We start from the raw sequence: 15,762 nt of genomic DNA, 5'->3' as shown, positions 1-15,762 counted from the left end.
AAAGTCCGTTAGTTGGCGGTCCATGTACAATTTTAGAATTAGAACTTTATTTTTGGTTTCCGATTTAGCTAGGTATTTACCTACTTACGTTAACTGCGCATTTAATGGCGTGTTTTATATTGTATTTAGACTACCTGTTTTAATAGCAATAATATTAATATGTATATTAATAAAAAATAACAGTATTACTATTAGGTAGCCAAAAACATAAAAAAAACTGATTAGGATACTACATAAACTTCCCAATCACGCATTTAGGCTTAGCCTTTATTGCAGTAACCGCTTTAAATATAACAGTTCACTTTATGTACTCGTATCAGTTTCAATGACAGTGTCTAGTTTCTTTTACGGCCGGTTAAAAACAAGGTAGGTAGCTATACAATCGCTTTTGAATTTAAGTAGTCGATCATAGTGAAGTTTGTTTAGTTGAGTTGGTGATTGTCGTTTGTATCGCAAGAAGATTTTTATTTCCAAATTACCTTGGATTGTGACCAGTGACCAGTGTCGGGTGCCTAATATAAAACTTTACTGTGTAGGTAACTGAAGTCTAAAATAACACTTACTGTCGACAGTGTAACAGCGATATACATAATTGCATATTCAAATTAAATAAGTATGTCAACGGTTAAAAGAAGACACGATTAGTGATTAGATACCTGCCTAATATATGTGTATGATAGAAATATTTAAATAGCCTTTTCCAATAATTTTATTTACATCAAAATCGTTTAGGCGTACAGATATGTTACCAACATTACAAAAACATAAAATAAAGTGGTGGTCTCATAATCAATACATCAATCATACTTTTGCAACCGTGTTCTATCGCTGGTTGTCATGTAGGAACTTGTCCTCAGATCGAGGAGAACAGCCGAGCGCTGGAGTACTTGGGCGGGTCGCGCTGCGCGTCCGTCATGTCGCAGGAGTCCGGGGCCGCCACCCCGACGCACCGCGCCGAAGACCGCTGGAAGCAGGGCGCCAAGAAAACGCTGCTGCAGTGGGTCGCCAACGCCCTGCCCAAGTGAGTAGCATAGCTTAGGGCGACTTGCACCATCGCACTAGCCCGTTGTTAACCGGTTATACCTGGCGTTCCCATGGTTACCAGTACAATTTGACACTTGGTTAACGGTTTAACCGCTTAACCCTGGTTTAGTGGGATGGCGCAAGTGGCGCTTAGAAGCATAAGGTCATATATATTATGACCTTATGCTTCTAAGCTCTCTCACCATACAAATCAAAATGCCATCAGCGGTATCAGCGCACTTTTACAAATTCTAAAAGATAACGTAACTCGATCAAATTCTTGGTAGACATATTTAGAAAACATAGAGTTATGTCATCATTGCTAAAATTATACTCTTTCTTCCAGGGATTCCAACATTCATGTATCAGACTTTGGTCCCTCTTGGCGTGATGGTGTGGCTTTCCTTGCCATTATCGACGCAATCAAAGCCAACCTGATCAATCTCGCCGAAATGAAGAGGAAGACGAATAGACAGCGCTTGGAACATGCTTTCGACGTAGCTGAGAACGAACTGGGCATCGCCAGGCTTCTGGATGCAGAAGATGTGGACGTGGAGAAGCCAGACGAGAGATCCATTATGACTTATGTGGCACAGTTTTTGCACAAATATCCTGAACCCAAGGTAAATCCTTATTTATTTAAAAATTCCAGCAGTAATAAGGTACCTAATGAATAATAAGCGCAGACAATAAACGGTTGGTTTTTTTTTACAGACAACAGGACCGGACGCTGTAGCGGCAGTACAGGAGGAATACGAATCTCTTAGAATGTGGTTGACGGAACGCGTCACCATCATTCAAAGGCAATACGACACGCGAACTCTCTCGCGAAACTACGAGGACTACGTCCGTGCCGAAAACGACAGGCTCGCCCGAGAACCTGTCTACCAGAAACTCGAAAAACTCATGTACACACAAAGCTTAGTAGCCATCGCGCCCAAGTCATGGCGCGAACTAGTTTCCCTGTGGACAGAACTCGAAAGACTGCACAGAAGATGGCTCTGGCTTTTGGACTCCGACTTACCCGGGGATTTCAGAATGGTCGGTGAATGGCTGGCCAGAGCTGAATATCTTTTATACTTTGACGAAATACCTACAAGCCTGGACGAAAGAACGGCAGCTATCATCAGCGAGAAACTAGAGGAACATAGCTCGTTCTTCGCCAGTCTTCCTGAAGTTGTTGATAGGTTTGAAGCGGCGTTAAGATCCCCTGACGCTTCAAGAATCCCCGGGGAGAGACTTCAAGAAATGAAAGAGCGCTTAGAGACTGTGAGTCGAAGAGCCCCACAGAGAAAAGCCAGATTAAAATATTTAGAACACAAATGCTGCATAGTAGCTTTCACAGAACTGACCAAGGCTAAACTAGCCACGTGGACCGGTAAATACGGCCGCATTGATCACGTTCGTGCCTTATTAGATGATTATGATAATTTTGTGACAAAGAATAAGATTTTCCAAGAGTTTGATAGAGCGTATGTTGATATAAAAGAAGTAGCGGAAGAGTACAAGAGAGTGTGTCAAGTAGATAGGACTGAAGCTAAAGAGATTGATGCGTTTTTGAGAGAAGTATCAGAAACGTGGCGAAGAGTGGCCTCGGACGTGAGGTGCGCCCGAAGCGTACTCGAAGAAGTGATAGCTCATTGGGATAGATGGAATACCTTGGCTGACGACTTTACAACTTGGTTGGACAAGGCGCAGCACATGCTGCGCGTCTCTGAAGACGAAAGATTGGAATTCTTCCACGATCTTACCGTGTGGAAAGAGAAGCACCAACTGCTCGGTGACGCTGCCGGATTCCTGGCAGCGACGTCATCTGATGACATCGCATCAGAAGTTAAGCGGAAATACATCGAAATCACCGAACGATGGGAGCGAGTGTGGGAAGAAGCCGAGAGGTATGTGCCTTTTCAAAACAATTTTAACGATAACATTTCCTTGTAAAATAATAAGATAGTTGAATTTTCTTTCATTAAATAGATGAAAAAGATCGATTGACCAAATGGATTTTTTTTGACGCAACACAACACGTTTGGAAACAGGCGGTCTAGCCAAAAGATTGAGACAGAAAAAATTGTCTCCTGTGTGTAAACGCATGCTCGCAAGTGTGTAAGTAAAGCCAATATATTTGTGTGCAGGTACGTCCGCGGCGGCGACGCGCTGCGCCACCGCCGCGAGCTGGCGTCGGGCGCGGCCGCGCTGGACGCGTGGCTGCGCGCCGCCGACTCCCTGCTGGCGCGCCAGCCTCGCGCCGCCACCCACGACATCCAGGCCTACATCGACCAGCTGCTGCAGCTCAACAGCGAGATCGAGCAGCACGAGGAACTCTTTAAGACTATAAGCAGGTAAATAATAAGTCAGAATGTTAACGAGTTGACGCTTGTGGCTCATTAGGACGGTGCGAGAGTTACTTTAGTGTATTTGATCGATCGATAGATTTAGTTGTATCTCAATTTTCGTCAAAGTAACAAAACTCGAGTGCGAGTTCTCGTACCGTTTATCTGAACCTTTAGGCATACTTTCGATACTGGTTGATGAGGTTTGCAAGCGAAATTTTGAATCAATAATTTCTGTTTTGCCAGTTTGCCTGTTTGACATGCGATTAACTCAGGAGAATTTTAAACCGCAGGATCGGGGGTTAGTAATGATGTTACATACTTGTTTATGTTAAAAGTAAGTGAGCTAAAACACAACATATTCTTGCAGAACCTTCCAAAACGCAATCGCCGAACTACCCCGCGACGAGGTAGAAGCCAACATGGCGAAGCTAAAGCAGCAGAAAGAAGCGTTAGTGCGAGTGCGCGCCACCGTGCCAGTCAAGTTGCACCAGTACCGGCAGCTACTTGTCCAGCACGAGTCACTCGAGACCGGCCAGAGGGAGATCGGCCAGTGGCTGGACAAGGCGGAGGAGGCGCTGGCCACGACACACCAGACTAGACGGTATGTTTACCTGAACATTCATGGTTCACTGGCAATGATTAAATTGACACAGCGAGCTAAAAGGTGCTCTTTAAAAGTAATTGCCTTCTCCTTTCTAACTCATTTTAATAGACCTTCAATTACTTATATCTCGATAGAAGATTCATTGAGCGTGATACCGATTTTCATGAATTAACATTCTGGGACCTATCATATTATGATATTTAAATTATGATTATATTGCGTTATAATAAAAGGGAATTGATTGTAATAGAGAGGTAAAGTCTAAGATAAAAACTAGCCCCTTAGTTTGACATTCAAAACATATGGCGCTGCACGGCGCCATATGTTTTGCGGTCATTCACGTTTGACAATCAGAGTTACTGCAAAATGAATGGAGCTGTACTGCGCCATCTCGTTTACCTTCAAATTCGAAACACGAAATTGTCTTAGTTTTTACGCATCTTACTCAATCAATCAATCAATGTATCTTTGGTTATAATATTGCTGAGACAGTTTTTGCAAAAATAATCTTTTCTGATTCACCTTACTTTGCCTTACAGTGAAATCATAGAAGAGCAGTACGAGATCCACCGCTCCTTCTTCTCGCGGACGACGTACTACCGCTCCATGCTCGAGAGCAAGAACAAGGTCTTCCAGAACATCGTGAAGTCGGCCGACGCGGACCGCAGCGCCGACGTCACGGAGCAAGTGCACCTCATGAGAGATCTCAATGACAGGTATTATCTTTAATTTAAACTATTTACATTAGAACTAACTTTGATCGGTTAACGTGACATCATCAATCGAATTGAGCAAACATACACTTAGCAATTATGATTGGTATGTCTGTCCTTCATCTTAGCGGAAATTCAAGTGGCATCCTCAGTTGCAGCTTTGGAGTTCGCGGTCGACGGTCTTACCATAACACTAATATTTATAGGTCAGGGTGATTTTACCAGACGAGACTATGCAATGTAATGAAGGCTACATCCCTCAGAAAAAACTAGAGGCTCATAATTCTATAATTTTATTATGAGACAGTCTTTTGGTTTTTTTACTCACCCTAATTCATTGACAGATTTGCGCACGTGTCCTCGGAAGCGACACGCCGCGATGCCGAGCTGCAGCGACTCGCTCGCGCTTGGGAAGAGTTTGAGATCAAGAGGCGTTCCGTGGAGGAATGGGCGTCCCGCGCGGAAGCCCTGTTGGCCGACAACCGAGTTGACTCCAAGCAGGCCGTGGACTTCCACAAGAGGTTCTTCCAGGGTGCCGATGAGAGGGCCGTGTCTGAGCTCGTTCGCTCTGGAAGGGAACTTATAGAGGTGAGAAACACAGAAACTTTTCAAAAGCTAGAGAGGGGCACGGTAGCATTCGGAGGCCCTGTCGACCATGTCGAATCTAAACAGGATGTTAATACGCAAGAAGACTTTCTAAGGAAGCTGATAAGCGGCTTGTGTCTGAGGGATTTGCTCCGTAAGCTGGTCATGACCTTTCACTATTACATGTTTATAATAGTGAAGGGTCACGACCAGCTTACTTTACGTTACGGCATTAATTACCCACGCATATTATATAGTAACTTGTTCACATCGTGTTTACATAGAATTGTCATTTCAGCTGGTCAGCGAAGAAGAGCGGCCGCAAGTAGTGGGCACAGTGGAGACACTGCAGCGGCGCTGGCGCGAGCTGCTGGCGCGCGCGCCGCCGCACCTCATGCGGCTCGAGTTCCGCCTCGACGAGGCCGTGTTCGCGCACTGCATCAAGGACATCGAGAAGGAGATCGTCTACGAGGAACAGGTACCTCTTGATGTTTCTGCCACTACTTGGTCGTGTTTTCTTATGAATAAAAAAAGCCGGACTCACGCACGGAGGGTTCCGCACCATCAACAAAAAATAGAGCAAAACAAGCAAAAAAACGGTCACCCATCCAAGTACTGACCCCGCCCGACGTTGCTTAACTTCGGTCAAAAATCACGTTTGTTGTACCACTTAAATCTTTATTTTATTCTGTTTTTAGTATTTGTTGTTATAGCGGCAACAGAAATACATAATCTGTGAAAATTTCAACTGTCTAGCTATCACGGTTCGTGAGATACAGCCTGGTGACAGACGGACGGACGGACGGACGGACGGACGGACAGCGGAGTCTTAGTAATAGGGTCCCGTTTTTACCCTTTGGGTACGGAACCCTAAAAACATAGAGAAGGAGATCATCCGTCGGCCGGTGAAGAGCGTCCCCATGGGTAACAGATAAATCGAACTGCGCCTCGACAAATCGTTTTTGCCCATTGCATCAAGGACATAGAGAGATCGTCTCTCCAAGCAGTGAGTAAAATTCACATTGCAACTATTGCAAGCAACAAACAAAACACTCAAAATACACTATTAACGATACAAAGGACACCACAATTACTTTCATCTAAACACAAACTTCAGCAAAAAGTTATTATGAAATTTATTATTAACGAAAATTATTATGAAATATCTAATAAAACTTATATTTCTTACGTGAGCATTATTCACAGATGGCGTCGTCATTAAACGAAAATAAATCGGAGGTGGGGACAATAGTCAAAAAGTTTTTTTTGTCCAGTTGACTTTTTAATTGAGTGGTGTTTCTTTATAAAATTATTTGTGAGTGTTTTTCAATTTTTTTGTGTTTTAATTGGCATTCCATATGTTCAATATGCCTACCTACAAAACAAAGCTAGTTAAGTGTTTTCTTTGTTGGTTTTGTGATTTTGGGGCCCAGTGCACAGGGAATTCGCAGTTTGTTTCTTACTAGTACACTCCTGGTCTTACATCTAAGTACTTTGTAAGGCATTTCGGTATTTACCTAATAGCTGTTTACTCACCTTGTTATTTCTGTAATCAAAAAACCTACCTAGTTTAATATATCTACAATATATCATCTCTACAATGGAATCATCCGATAAATATTTGTTTTTTCCAAGCAATACGCATTAACTGCATTTGGAACATAGTCATTGTACCTGTTATTTTAATTGCGTTATGTAACACACCATTCGTTTTATAGGCTTACAACCAAAGCGACGATGCAGATGGCATTCTCATCAGAAATGAGGAATACTTCCGCAACCAAGGCAAGGTGATGCAGGTGGAACATTGCCTCCAGAACCTGAAAAAGATCGCCACCAGTTACACCCAGCAGACGAATGATACATCCCTTGAAGAAGCCTTGAGGAGGTGTGAACAGCAATGGGAGAGCACCGTCCACAGAGTGGAGCACTTCCGGCAGCAGCTACAGAGGATCCCGGCCAAGTGGGACGCCTACAGGGACAAGTTCCGTGAGATGGAAAGGTGGATGGACCACGTGGACAAGACTATGGACAGCATTGTCAGAGAAGTCGACTCCGCTGAAGCGTTTGAACGAGAGAAGACTATATTCCAGGTTAGTGATATTCTTCAGTATTTTTCTGTCAGTGTAGGTGAATGATACAAAAAATAAGCAACTTAGCAGGTTTAGCATAGCACTTTTCAGCATTTTAAATAAATAACCTGATCTAGATTGTTTGAACATTTCTGATTTATATTGGAATTTCTGCTAGAAAGTTAAAGCAGTTGAATTTTCAATGTCACAATTACCCCCTAAAATTACGTTTTAAAATCTGTAATATTATTTGTACATGCTGCTTTTTTAAACAGTTGAGGGAACTGATGGTAAATATGAAACACAGTTATCTTAATTTAAGCAGTTCTTGAACTTTAACATGTGATAAATTGTATTTTATTTCTATTTAGAACATTTGCCGTGAAGCAGACAGGAAGCGTGAAGACATGAAGTGGCTTGTTCAGACACTGGATATGCTGACTAACCATTGCTCTGAGCTCGAGGCTCAGGAAGAACAAGTCAAACTTGAAAACCTCATCGCACGATACAAAAATCTCATCCCAACAATCGAGATCACAATGATCAAGACTGAGACCTACACGAGATGTTACACTTATCGCCGTGAGGTCCATGAAGTGATCTGTATTCTTGAAAGCGCGAAACAACAAGCCATGATAGAACCAGAACCACAATCCTTGCAACACGTGGAACAGTTGGTTATGGAACAACAATCGGCTGTACAGAAGCTCGACCGCCAGCGACCTTCTGTCATGTCGATGCTGCAGCGTGGCAAGGAATTGATCAAGGACGCGAATGCACCTGCTTTTGTAAGAGAAGACGTAAGAAATCTCGAGACCGGTTGGAACGCTGCTTACGAGACATCCAATGACCGCCTCCATAAACTGCGCGATACGCAGAAGGTGTGGTCCAACTACGAGTATCAGAAGGAAGAATTACTGTCCGATCTTGATAGGATAGAAAATTATGTCGCTAACCCTGGTTTGGAATTAGGCGTAACAAATATTGCCCGTGAGCTTCAAGAAACAAAGACATTTAATGCTGATATAGAAAGAGCCAAATCTGAAAAGCTGCCGCAGTTGCAGCATGCTTACGCTCAATTGCAGTCGCTGACTGCTAACAAACCCAAGCCTGTCATTGAGAAAGACCTCGAAGCAATTGGAATGAAACTGGGCAGAGTGCAAGATGAAGTTCAAACTAAAGTCGTACATTTAGAGAAGTTCAACGAAGAATGGGTAAAGATAGAACATAAATTAGACCATGTTCGTGAATGGATAAAGAAAGAAAGCCCAGTACTAATATCTCATATTCGATCTGAAAACATTACTCCTGAAGAACGAGTTTTAAAGTCACAAGCATTGCAGAAAGTAATTGCTGAAAAACTTGACATCATTAAGGAGGTCGCAGACCAAGGAACTAAACTAGCCGTAGAACACAAAGTCCAGGACGCAAACAGGCTAAAAGGGGAAGTTGCCTTATTAGAGAAAATGATGGCTGACCTTCAGCGTTCAACAGAACATCAAACCAAAGTTGTACAACATGATTTAGCAAGCTGGCAAAAGTATCAAAAAGGAGTAGTTGAAATTAAACCTTGGATTGAAGAAGCTGAGGCTAAACTTGGCAGCGTACCTAAACCTTCAACGCTAGCTGAGACTCAGCAAATGCAACAACAATCTAAAGCATTGATAACTGATTGTGACAAACAGTTGATGAACCTTCAGATTCTTTCAAACGTGAGCCATCAATTGTCTGGCAAAACAAGTGCTCCCGACGAAGTCGACGCTATTCACTCAAGATGGGCAGTAATTCACGATCAAGCAGATCAATGGAACAACAAATTAGACAAATTAGTCACCAACTGGGAGAACTTTGAACGTGAGGCACAGATATTAGAAGCATGGATAGAAAATGGAGAAAAACTCATAAGTAGTCGAAGTGTTACTATCGATTCTCCGCAAGTTGAAAAATTAGACCGTGAATTGAACAAACTAAAGTCGTTTGGCAATGAAATTTCGCAACAGCAAGCTAAAATTATTAGCTTGTCTCAGACTTGTGACAATATATGTCATAGCATACAACCCGAAGGAGCTACTTTGTTAAAAAATAATGTAGCGAGTATTAAACAACGTACAAATGATTTGGCCGAAACAGTTCGAGGTCGAGTTAATGAGCTATCGGATAAAATAATTGTCCGTCAGGAATTCATGACCAAATTGCATACATTTGATAACTGGATTACTGATTTTAGGAGAAAGACTGAAAGCTATGATCAAATAGCTGCGGACAAAGTAGAACCTGCACTGCAATCTATGCATGTCCTGCTCCAAGAACATGCAGCAAAAGCTCCAGAATTTACGGATATTTACAACGAAATCAAGAATTTGACGCTCTCATCACATCCTGATGAATCGCGTGCTTTGAGCGAAACCTACTCTAACATCGCAGAGCATTACCAAATTATTGAAAACAATATTCAACAAAACAAGGGCGTATTACAGAAATGGTCAGACCTCTTGAACTGGTACGAAGATAATAAGCAACAACTAGGGCATATTCAGTACCAAATAGATGGGCCAAAACTCGCACCTGAGAGCTACGAAATATTACGCCAAGAACTAGTCAACGTGATATCTAAGATACCTGAATGGAAGAGCAACGTTGCTCTATTAGATGGACCTTCGCGTGTCAAGGTTACAGACCAACATTCAGGTAGAATGATATCACCAACGAGTCTTGTTAAGGAAATTGAAATGAAAGCGGATGCTCTGCTCAACCAGGTAACGACGAGGAGAGATCTGGTTCAACAGGTAGGAGCTAGATGGGACAAATTCAATGTACAACATAACGCGTTATCAGAAGTATTACACAACGTCCAATCCGTTTTGAATGAAATGGCTCAAAAACTTGTACCTCTGACTGAAGCATCAATTCAAGATATGACTGAAGAACTTGACAAGTTAGATGCAGAACTTAGGGATAAACAGTCGGTACGTAAAGAACTAAGAGAAGAAGGCCTACATTTGATGAGGGAAGATCAACCAAATATGGGCACTATTCAAAATGCCTTGGCGGCAGCTGACAATAACTGGGACCAGATTGTAAATTCAGTGCGCGATACAAAGAACAAATATATACTTCTTTCATCTACCTTACAGGAGTTGAAAAACTTTACTGTCGCTTTTGACCGGGAAATGACAAGAGCAGATCAACTTTACAGTGAATGCAAAGATGCTCCTCCTGATTACGTGCAAACAGCCCATGCTTTAGACAAAGCTAAAAAAGCTTATGAAATTCTTAAGCGGTCCAAAGGACTGTTGGATCAAATGGACCTCATTAAACAGTCAATCCTTAAACAAGCTTCTACTTTAGGTGGTTTTGACACTAGTCCTTTAGAAGAAGCTTTCTTAAACTCTCAAACTCAATGGGAGAAAGCGAATGACGCTATCATTAAGCGCATCCAAGACTTAGAGTCTCAACTCATTGTATGGAGGCAAATTGACGATACGAAGAACCAAGTTGTTACTTGGTTAAGTGAAACTGGTCAGAATTTAGCTAATGCTAGTGACAACTTAGAAATAAGGTTCGGACACAGCCATTTGACCAAGTACAAAGAGGAACTTCCAATATATGCTGGCTTGAAAAACAGCATTAAAGCCAAATGTGAACAGATAACCAATCTCAATAAAAACATTCCTGTCAGCCAAGTTTCATCAATAGTTGAGTATTTGGATAATGAGTTTGAAGCTTTACAATCATTAGCTGATAACCTCGAAACTGCGGTGTCATCCTTAGAAACTAAAGAAAATAAATTAAAAGATAATATTAAGCGATTGTCAGACAGCGTAAGTAAAATAAGAGATGACATCATTCAATGCGATGACATGACAGGCGATAATGCAAAAATTTTGGATCGTCTTAAGAAGTGTCAGTCATGCAAAGCTAAATTACAAGAGTTAAGCGATGAGATTGATAATGTAGCACAAAACGTCTCAGAAATGAACGCAAATTATCCTGGGTTCTACGAATCTCTAGTTCCTAAAGAATTAAGCGGACTACAAAAACGATTTGAAAGCGTAGTAGTGCATGCTAATAAAACTGAAACAACGCTTCTGACGTTTTTGCAAAAACTCTTTACTGACAAGCTGAGTATGTTCAATAGAAATCTGAAAATCTTAGATGATAAAACTAGATGGTGTATGCCCGATGCTGCAAGTGATAAATACAATTTAGAAGTTAAAAACGCAGCACTGGTTGATGTTGAAAACGGACTAGTTGAATGTGTCGCGAAGGTTAAAGAATTAAAAGAAGCCTGTGACATATTACACGTTGTTGCCGAACCAGCTTGCGCTCAAGAAGCCGCTCAGCAAACAGAAAAAGCGAGAAAGAATCTAGATGTGCTGACGTCAAACTACGAACAAATTAAGAGCAAACTAAAAGACAATATTGGCGCTTGGCAAGATTATGAAGCGTTATTGGAAAACGTTTCAGAATGGCTTAAAGAAAAAGAAAATAGGGTAAGACAAGAAGCAGCTAATCTTCTTACTCTAGATGAAATAGACGGCAAAATAACTGATATTACAGCATTAAATAAAGAAATTAAAGACTATGGTGAACAAGTCGACAAACTAACGGGTATAGGTGAAAATATCATAGCTCAGAATACAGACTCACGTGTTTTGCAATATATAAATCATTTAGTTACCAGGTATCAAACTGTTTCTAAATTTATGGACAACCACCTCGCCAGGCTGAAAGATTTGAAAGAAAACAAAGGTAAATACAATAAGTCAATTGCTGAATTTAAAAATTGGCTTCAAGATGCAAATTCCAAGATTAAGGACCTATCAGCTTTGAGCAAACATGCTAAACCGACTCCGACCGATCTAGAACAAGTAAAGAAATTAAACGACAACAAAGAAATTGGCCAAAAACTTTTGAATAATGCTATTGAATCTGGGGAATCATTATTTAGTGGTATAACACCTGAGGATCGGGAAGCAGTTAGGAATGAACTCAGATCCTTAAGAGACTACTTTGAAGATTCAGTCGATTCTCTTAATAACGTCATTAAAGATATTGAGACTACAATCAACAAACGTTCTTCATTCGATGATACTTTCAACCAAGTTCAAAAATGGATTGGTGATAAAGAGAAGGAGCTAGGTGAGTTCAAACTGGGAGCTACCTTACCTGAAAAGAAGGCTCAGCTACATGCCAATAAAATTTTACATCAAGAGGTAGAGTTACATCAGTCAATGCTGACGCAACTGACAGAAAAGATAAAACTTATGCCTGATGATGAAGCCGAAAAAAGTTTATCTAAGACCATTGACAGGTACCAAAACATGGCTAAAGAGCTTCAAAATCGAATTAACATCTCTGAATCCCATGTCGTAGAACACGAAAAATATGTCCAAATGTTTGAAGACACGCGTGATCGCCTCAATCATATAGTAGCTGAAAACAGTATGCTAAACTATGGCGTGGTTTCACAAAAAGATGACGTCGATTCGAAAATCGCTGCTATAGAAAAGGTTACATCCAAAGCACATCATATTGAAAATGATTTAGATGGCTTAAAATCTCATTTAACTTCCCTTTTAAAGTCTACAAGTTCAAATGGACATCCAATTCTCATAAGCGAATACGAACAGCTTAGTGCGACATGGAATCAGTTTTCTTCTCAATGCAAAGCCCAAGATGAAAAACTCAAAGAAACATTAAAACAATGGAATGAAAGTCAAAAAACATTAGACGAACTGGAAGAATGGCTCAAAATCAAAGAAAATCAACTGAGAGATCAAAGCTTAAAGAGTACTCTAGAAGCTAAGATTGCTCATTTACAAAAGGTTAAAGAAATGCAGACTGAGTTAGCATCACGAAGTGGAGAATTTTCCGCTTTGGCAAGGTCTAGCAGCACACAAAATGTTGCCAGCGAAACTGATATTTCAACAAAAACATCAAAACTGGCTACAAGATATCACACTCTAAACAATCTTGTTAGTGAAACTATATCTAAGTACGAGGTGTTTGTGTCTGAGCATAAAGAGTTCGAAAATGATTACAATAATATGGAAAGCTGGCTAATAGGTATGCTTGGTGAGCTACAGGATCTTAATGAAATTGTTGGTGATTATGCTGTTCTACAAGAAAAGCAGAATAAAGCTAAAGAGCTATATGAAACAAAAAATAAGAAGACGCCAGCTTTTGAAGAATTATTAGGCTTAGGAGAGAAACTTTACACACATACCAGCCCAGATGGCAGGGAGGTCATTCGCCAGAAGATTCGTAAAATCAGAACTCTGTGGGATAGCTTTGGCGATAGCTTCCAAGAAACTGTCAATAAATTAGACCAGTGCCTATTACAATTTTCTGATTTCTCGCTAGCACAAGAACAACTTACAAAGTGGTTAAAAGACGTTGAGAAAGCAATGCAGCGACATACAGAGTTAAAGGCATCATTAGAAGAGAAGAAGGCGCAATTGCAAAACCATAAAATAATGCACCAGGAAATCATGTCTCATCAACAACTCGTCGAGTCGGTTTGTGACAAAGCGCAACAATTGGTTGATCAGACACATGATGCATCACTTAATGTCTATTTGCAGTCCATTAAACAATTATTCCAAAACATTGTTACTAAATCTCAAAATCTGCAAGACAATTTAGAAGATTGTGTCAAGCGGCATGAGGACTTAGTCCGTTTGATTCAGCAATATAAGGAATGGTTTGGATCTCAATCAGAAAAGTTACTTGACATCGAAAATGCAGCTGGAGAAAAACCAGAAATTGTACGGAAATTGCAATCAGCAGTTGCTTTGAAGGACATTGAGAAGGTAGGTTCGAAGAAGCTTGATGAAATACGAACTATCTTTTCTTCTGTCAGCAAGAGCACGTCAGAACCGGGCAACGCAGCAATCAAAGCTGAAATCGATAACTTACATGACCAGTTACGCAATGCGGTTGAAGGCATCATATCTTCGGAACAGAAGTTGAAACATACCTTAGAAATTTGGAATAAGTTTGATTCGTCGATTGAATCTATTACAGAATGGCTTAAAGACAAAGAATCTAAGTGTCGCGATCAAAGTTTATGTTCATCTTTACAAGAAAAAGAAGCCCAGCTTCAAAGATACGTTGATCTTCGCAACAGTATTAACTCTAAAGAAAAGGAGATTGATACATTTGTAGATGACTCGCATAATTTGATACAATTAAGTGGTGTTGAACGTCTTAAACCTTTGGTCACACAAGTTAGCAGCCGTTATCAACAACTGCACGTTGTTTCTAAAGAAATCGTCAATCACTGGATTGAATTAGTAGCAGATCATAAGAAGTATGTGCAACTACATAATGAATTAGACAGTTGGCTTAGACCTTTAGAGGAACAGGTTTCTCAAATGGCAGCTAAAGAAGATAAGCTAACTATTGAAAGTAGGGGTAATAAACTACAAGTGTTCTTGTTGGAAAGAGATAACGGAGAGCATAAAATCAGTATTCTTACTAGTGCTGGTGACAAAGTACTGCCAGAAACTGCTGCGAATGGTAGAGAGAACATCCGAGTTGAAATCAGAACACTTAGAGAACGATGGGACAAACTAAACGATTCAATTCTCCAGCAACAAAAGGAATACGAATCCCAAACACTTCAATGGTCAAGTTATCAAGATGTTTTACAGCAGACGTTGTCTTGGCTCGATGAGAAAGAAAAAATCGTGGACACAGAAGAAAAAGCAGTGCTCAATTCTGCTCAAGAAATAAAATCAAAGCTTCTGAAAAATAAGACATTACTTCAAGAAATTTATTCTCACAAGAGAGTAATTGAGACAGTTACAGAAAAAGCAAAGAGTGTGGCTGCTTCTTTGCACTCCGGGAAAGGTGAAAATGATGAAATGGCTAGCATCATAAAATCCGTGTGGGATCGCTACAATGCCTTGACAAGCAGACTGTCAGGAATTATTGATAAAAATGAAAGCAACTTCGAGATATACCAGCAGTTTACGGATCAGCAAAAGTCACTACAAGATTATCAAAAGCATCTGTGGGATCGCCTGCATCTGCTATCAGATTTTACTGGAAACAAGGCAGCGTTACAAAGCAAATTAGCCAAAATACAAGAACTACTGGATGCTATTCCAACTGGCAACAATAAATTGAAAATACTGCAAGACTTAATTGAAAACAATGGTGCCAAATTATCGCCTAGAGGAAAAGAAGGAATGTCCAGGGAACTGGCATTACTTAGGGCTGACTTAGAAAAGTTCACAGCGACTGTCCATGATGTGAAGCGAGGTATTGAAGATAAAATTCAGCAATGGATTGAGTTTGACAGTGCCAATGATCGTCTTCAACACTGGCTGAGCGACACTGAGATGAGTCTCAAGACGTACTCTCCCAAAGCAACTTTAGAAGAGAAAGTGGATCAGCTCAATAAATACCAGGTGAGTAGT

General features: G+C 40.8%; 1 protein-coding gene across 1 annotated transcript in view; it reads left to right on the top strand.

Annotated features, from left to right (window-relative positions):
- LOC134647340 (muscle-specific protein 300 kDa-like) overlaps positions 1-15,762 on the top strand; it is a 181,686-nt gene that overhangs the window by 83,292 nt on the left and 82,632 nt on the right. The window contains exons 6-15 of the mRNA XM_063501707.1: positions 858-1,021; positions 1,370-1,646; positions 1,738-2,918; positions 3,159-3,365; positions 3,727-3,960; positions 4,503-4,679; positions 5,021-5,264; positions 5,560-5,739; positions 6,980-7,354; positions 7,705-15,753. Coding sequence (XP_063357777.1) covers positions 858-1,021; positions 1,370-1,646; positions 1,738-2,918; positions 3,159-3,365; positions 3,727-3,960; positions 4,503-4,679; positions 5,021-5,264; positions 5,560-5,739; positions 6,980-7,354; positions 7,705-15,753 — 11,088 coding nt within the window. The remainder of the gene's footprint in view (positions 1-857; positions 1,022-1,369; positions 1,647-1,737; positions 2,919-3,158; positions 3,366-3,726; positions 3,961-4,502; positions 4,680-5,020; positions 5,265-5,559; positions 5,740-6,979; positions 7,355-7,704; positions 15,754-15,762) is intronic.

The sequence above is a fragment of the Cydia amplana genome, chromosome 1 (genome assembly GCF_948474715.1).
Source record: "Cydia amplana chromosome 1, ilCydAmpl1.1, whole genome shotgun sequence".
NCBI lineage: Eukaryota > Metazoa > Arthropoda > Insecta > Lepidoptera > Tortricidae > Cydia > Cydia amplana.
Note: the sequence above shows the minus strand (reverse complement) of the source record. Positions and strands in the feature narration are given on the sequence as shown.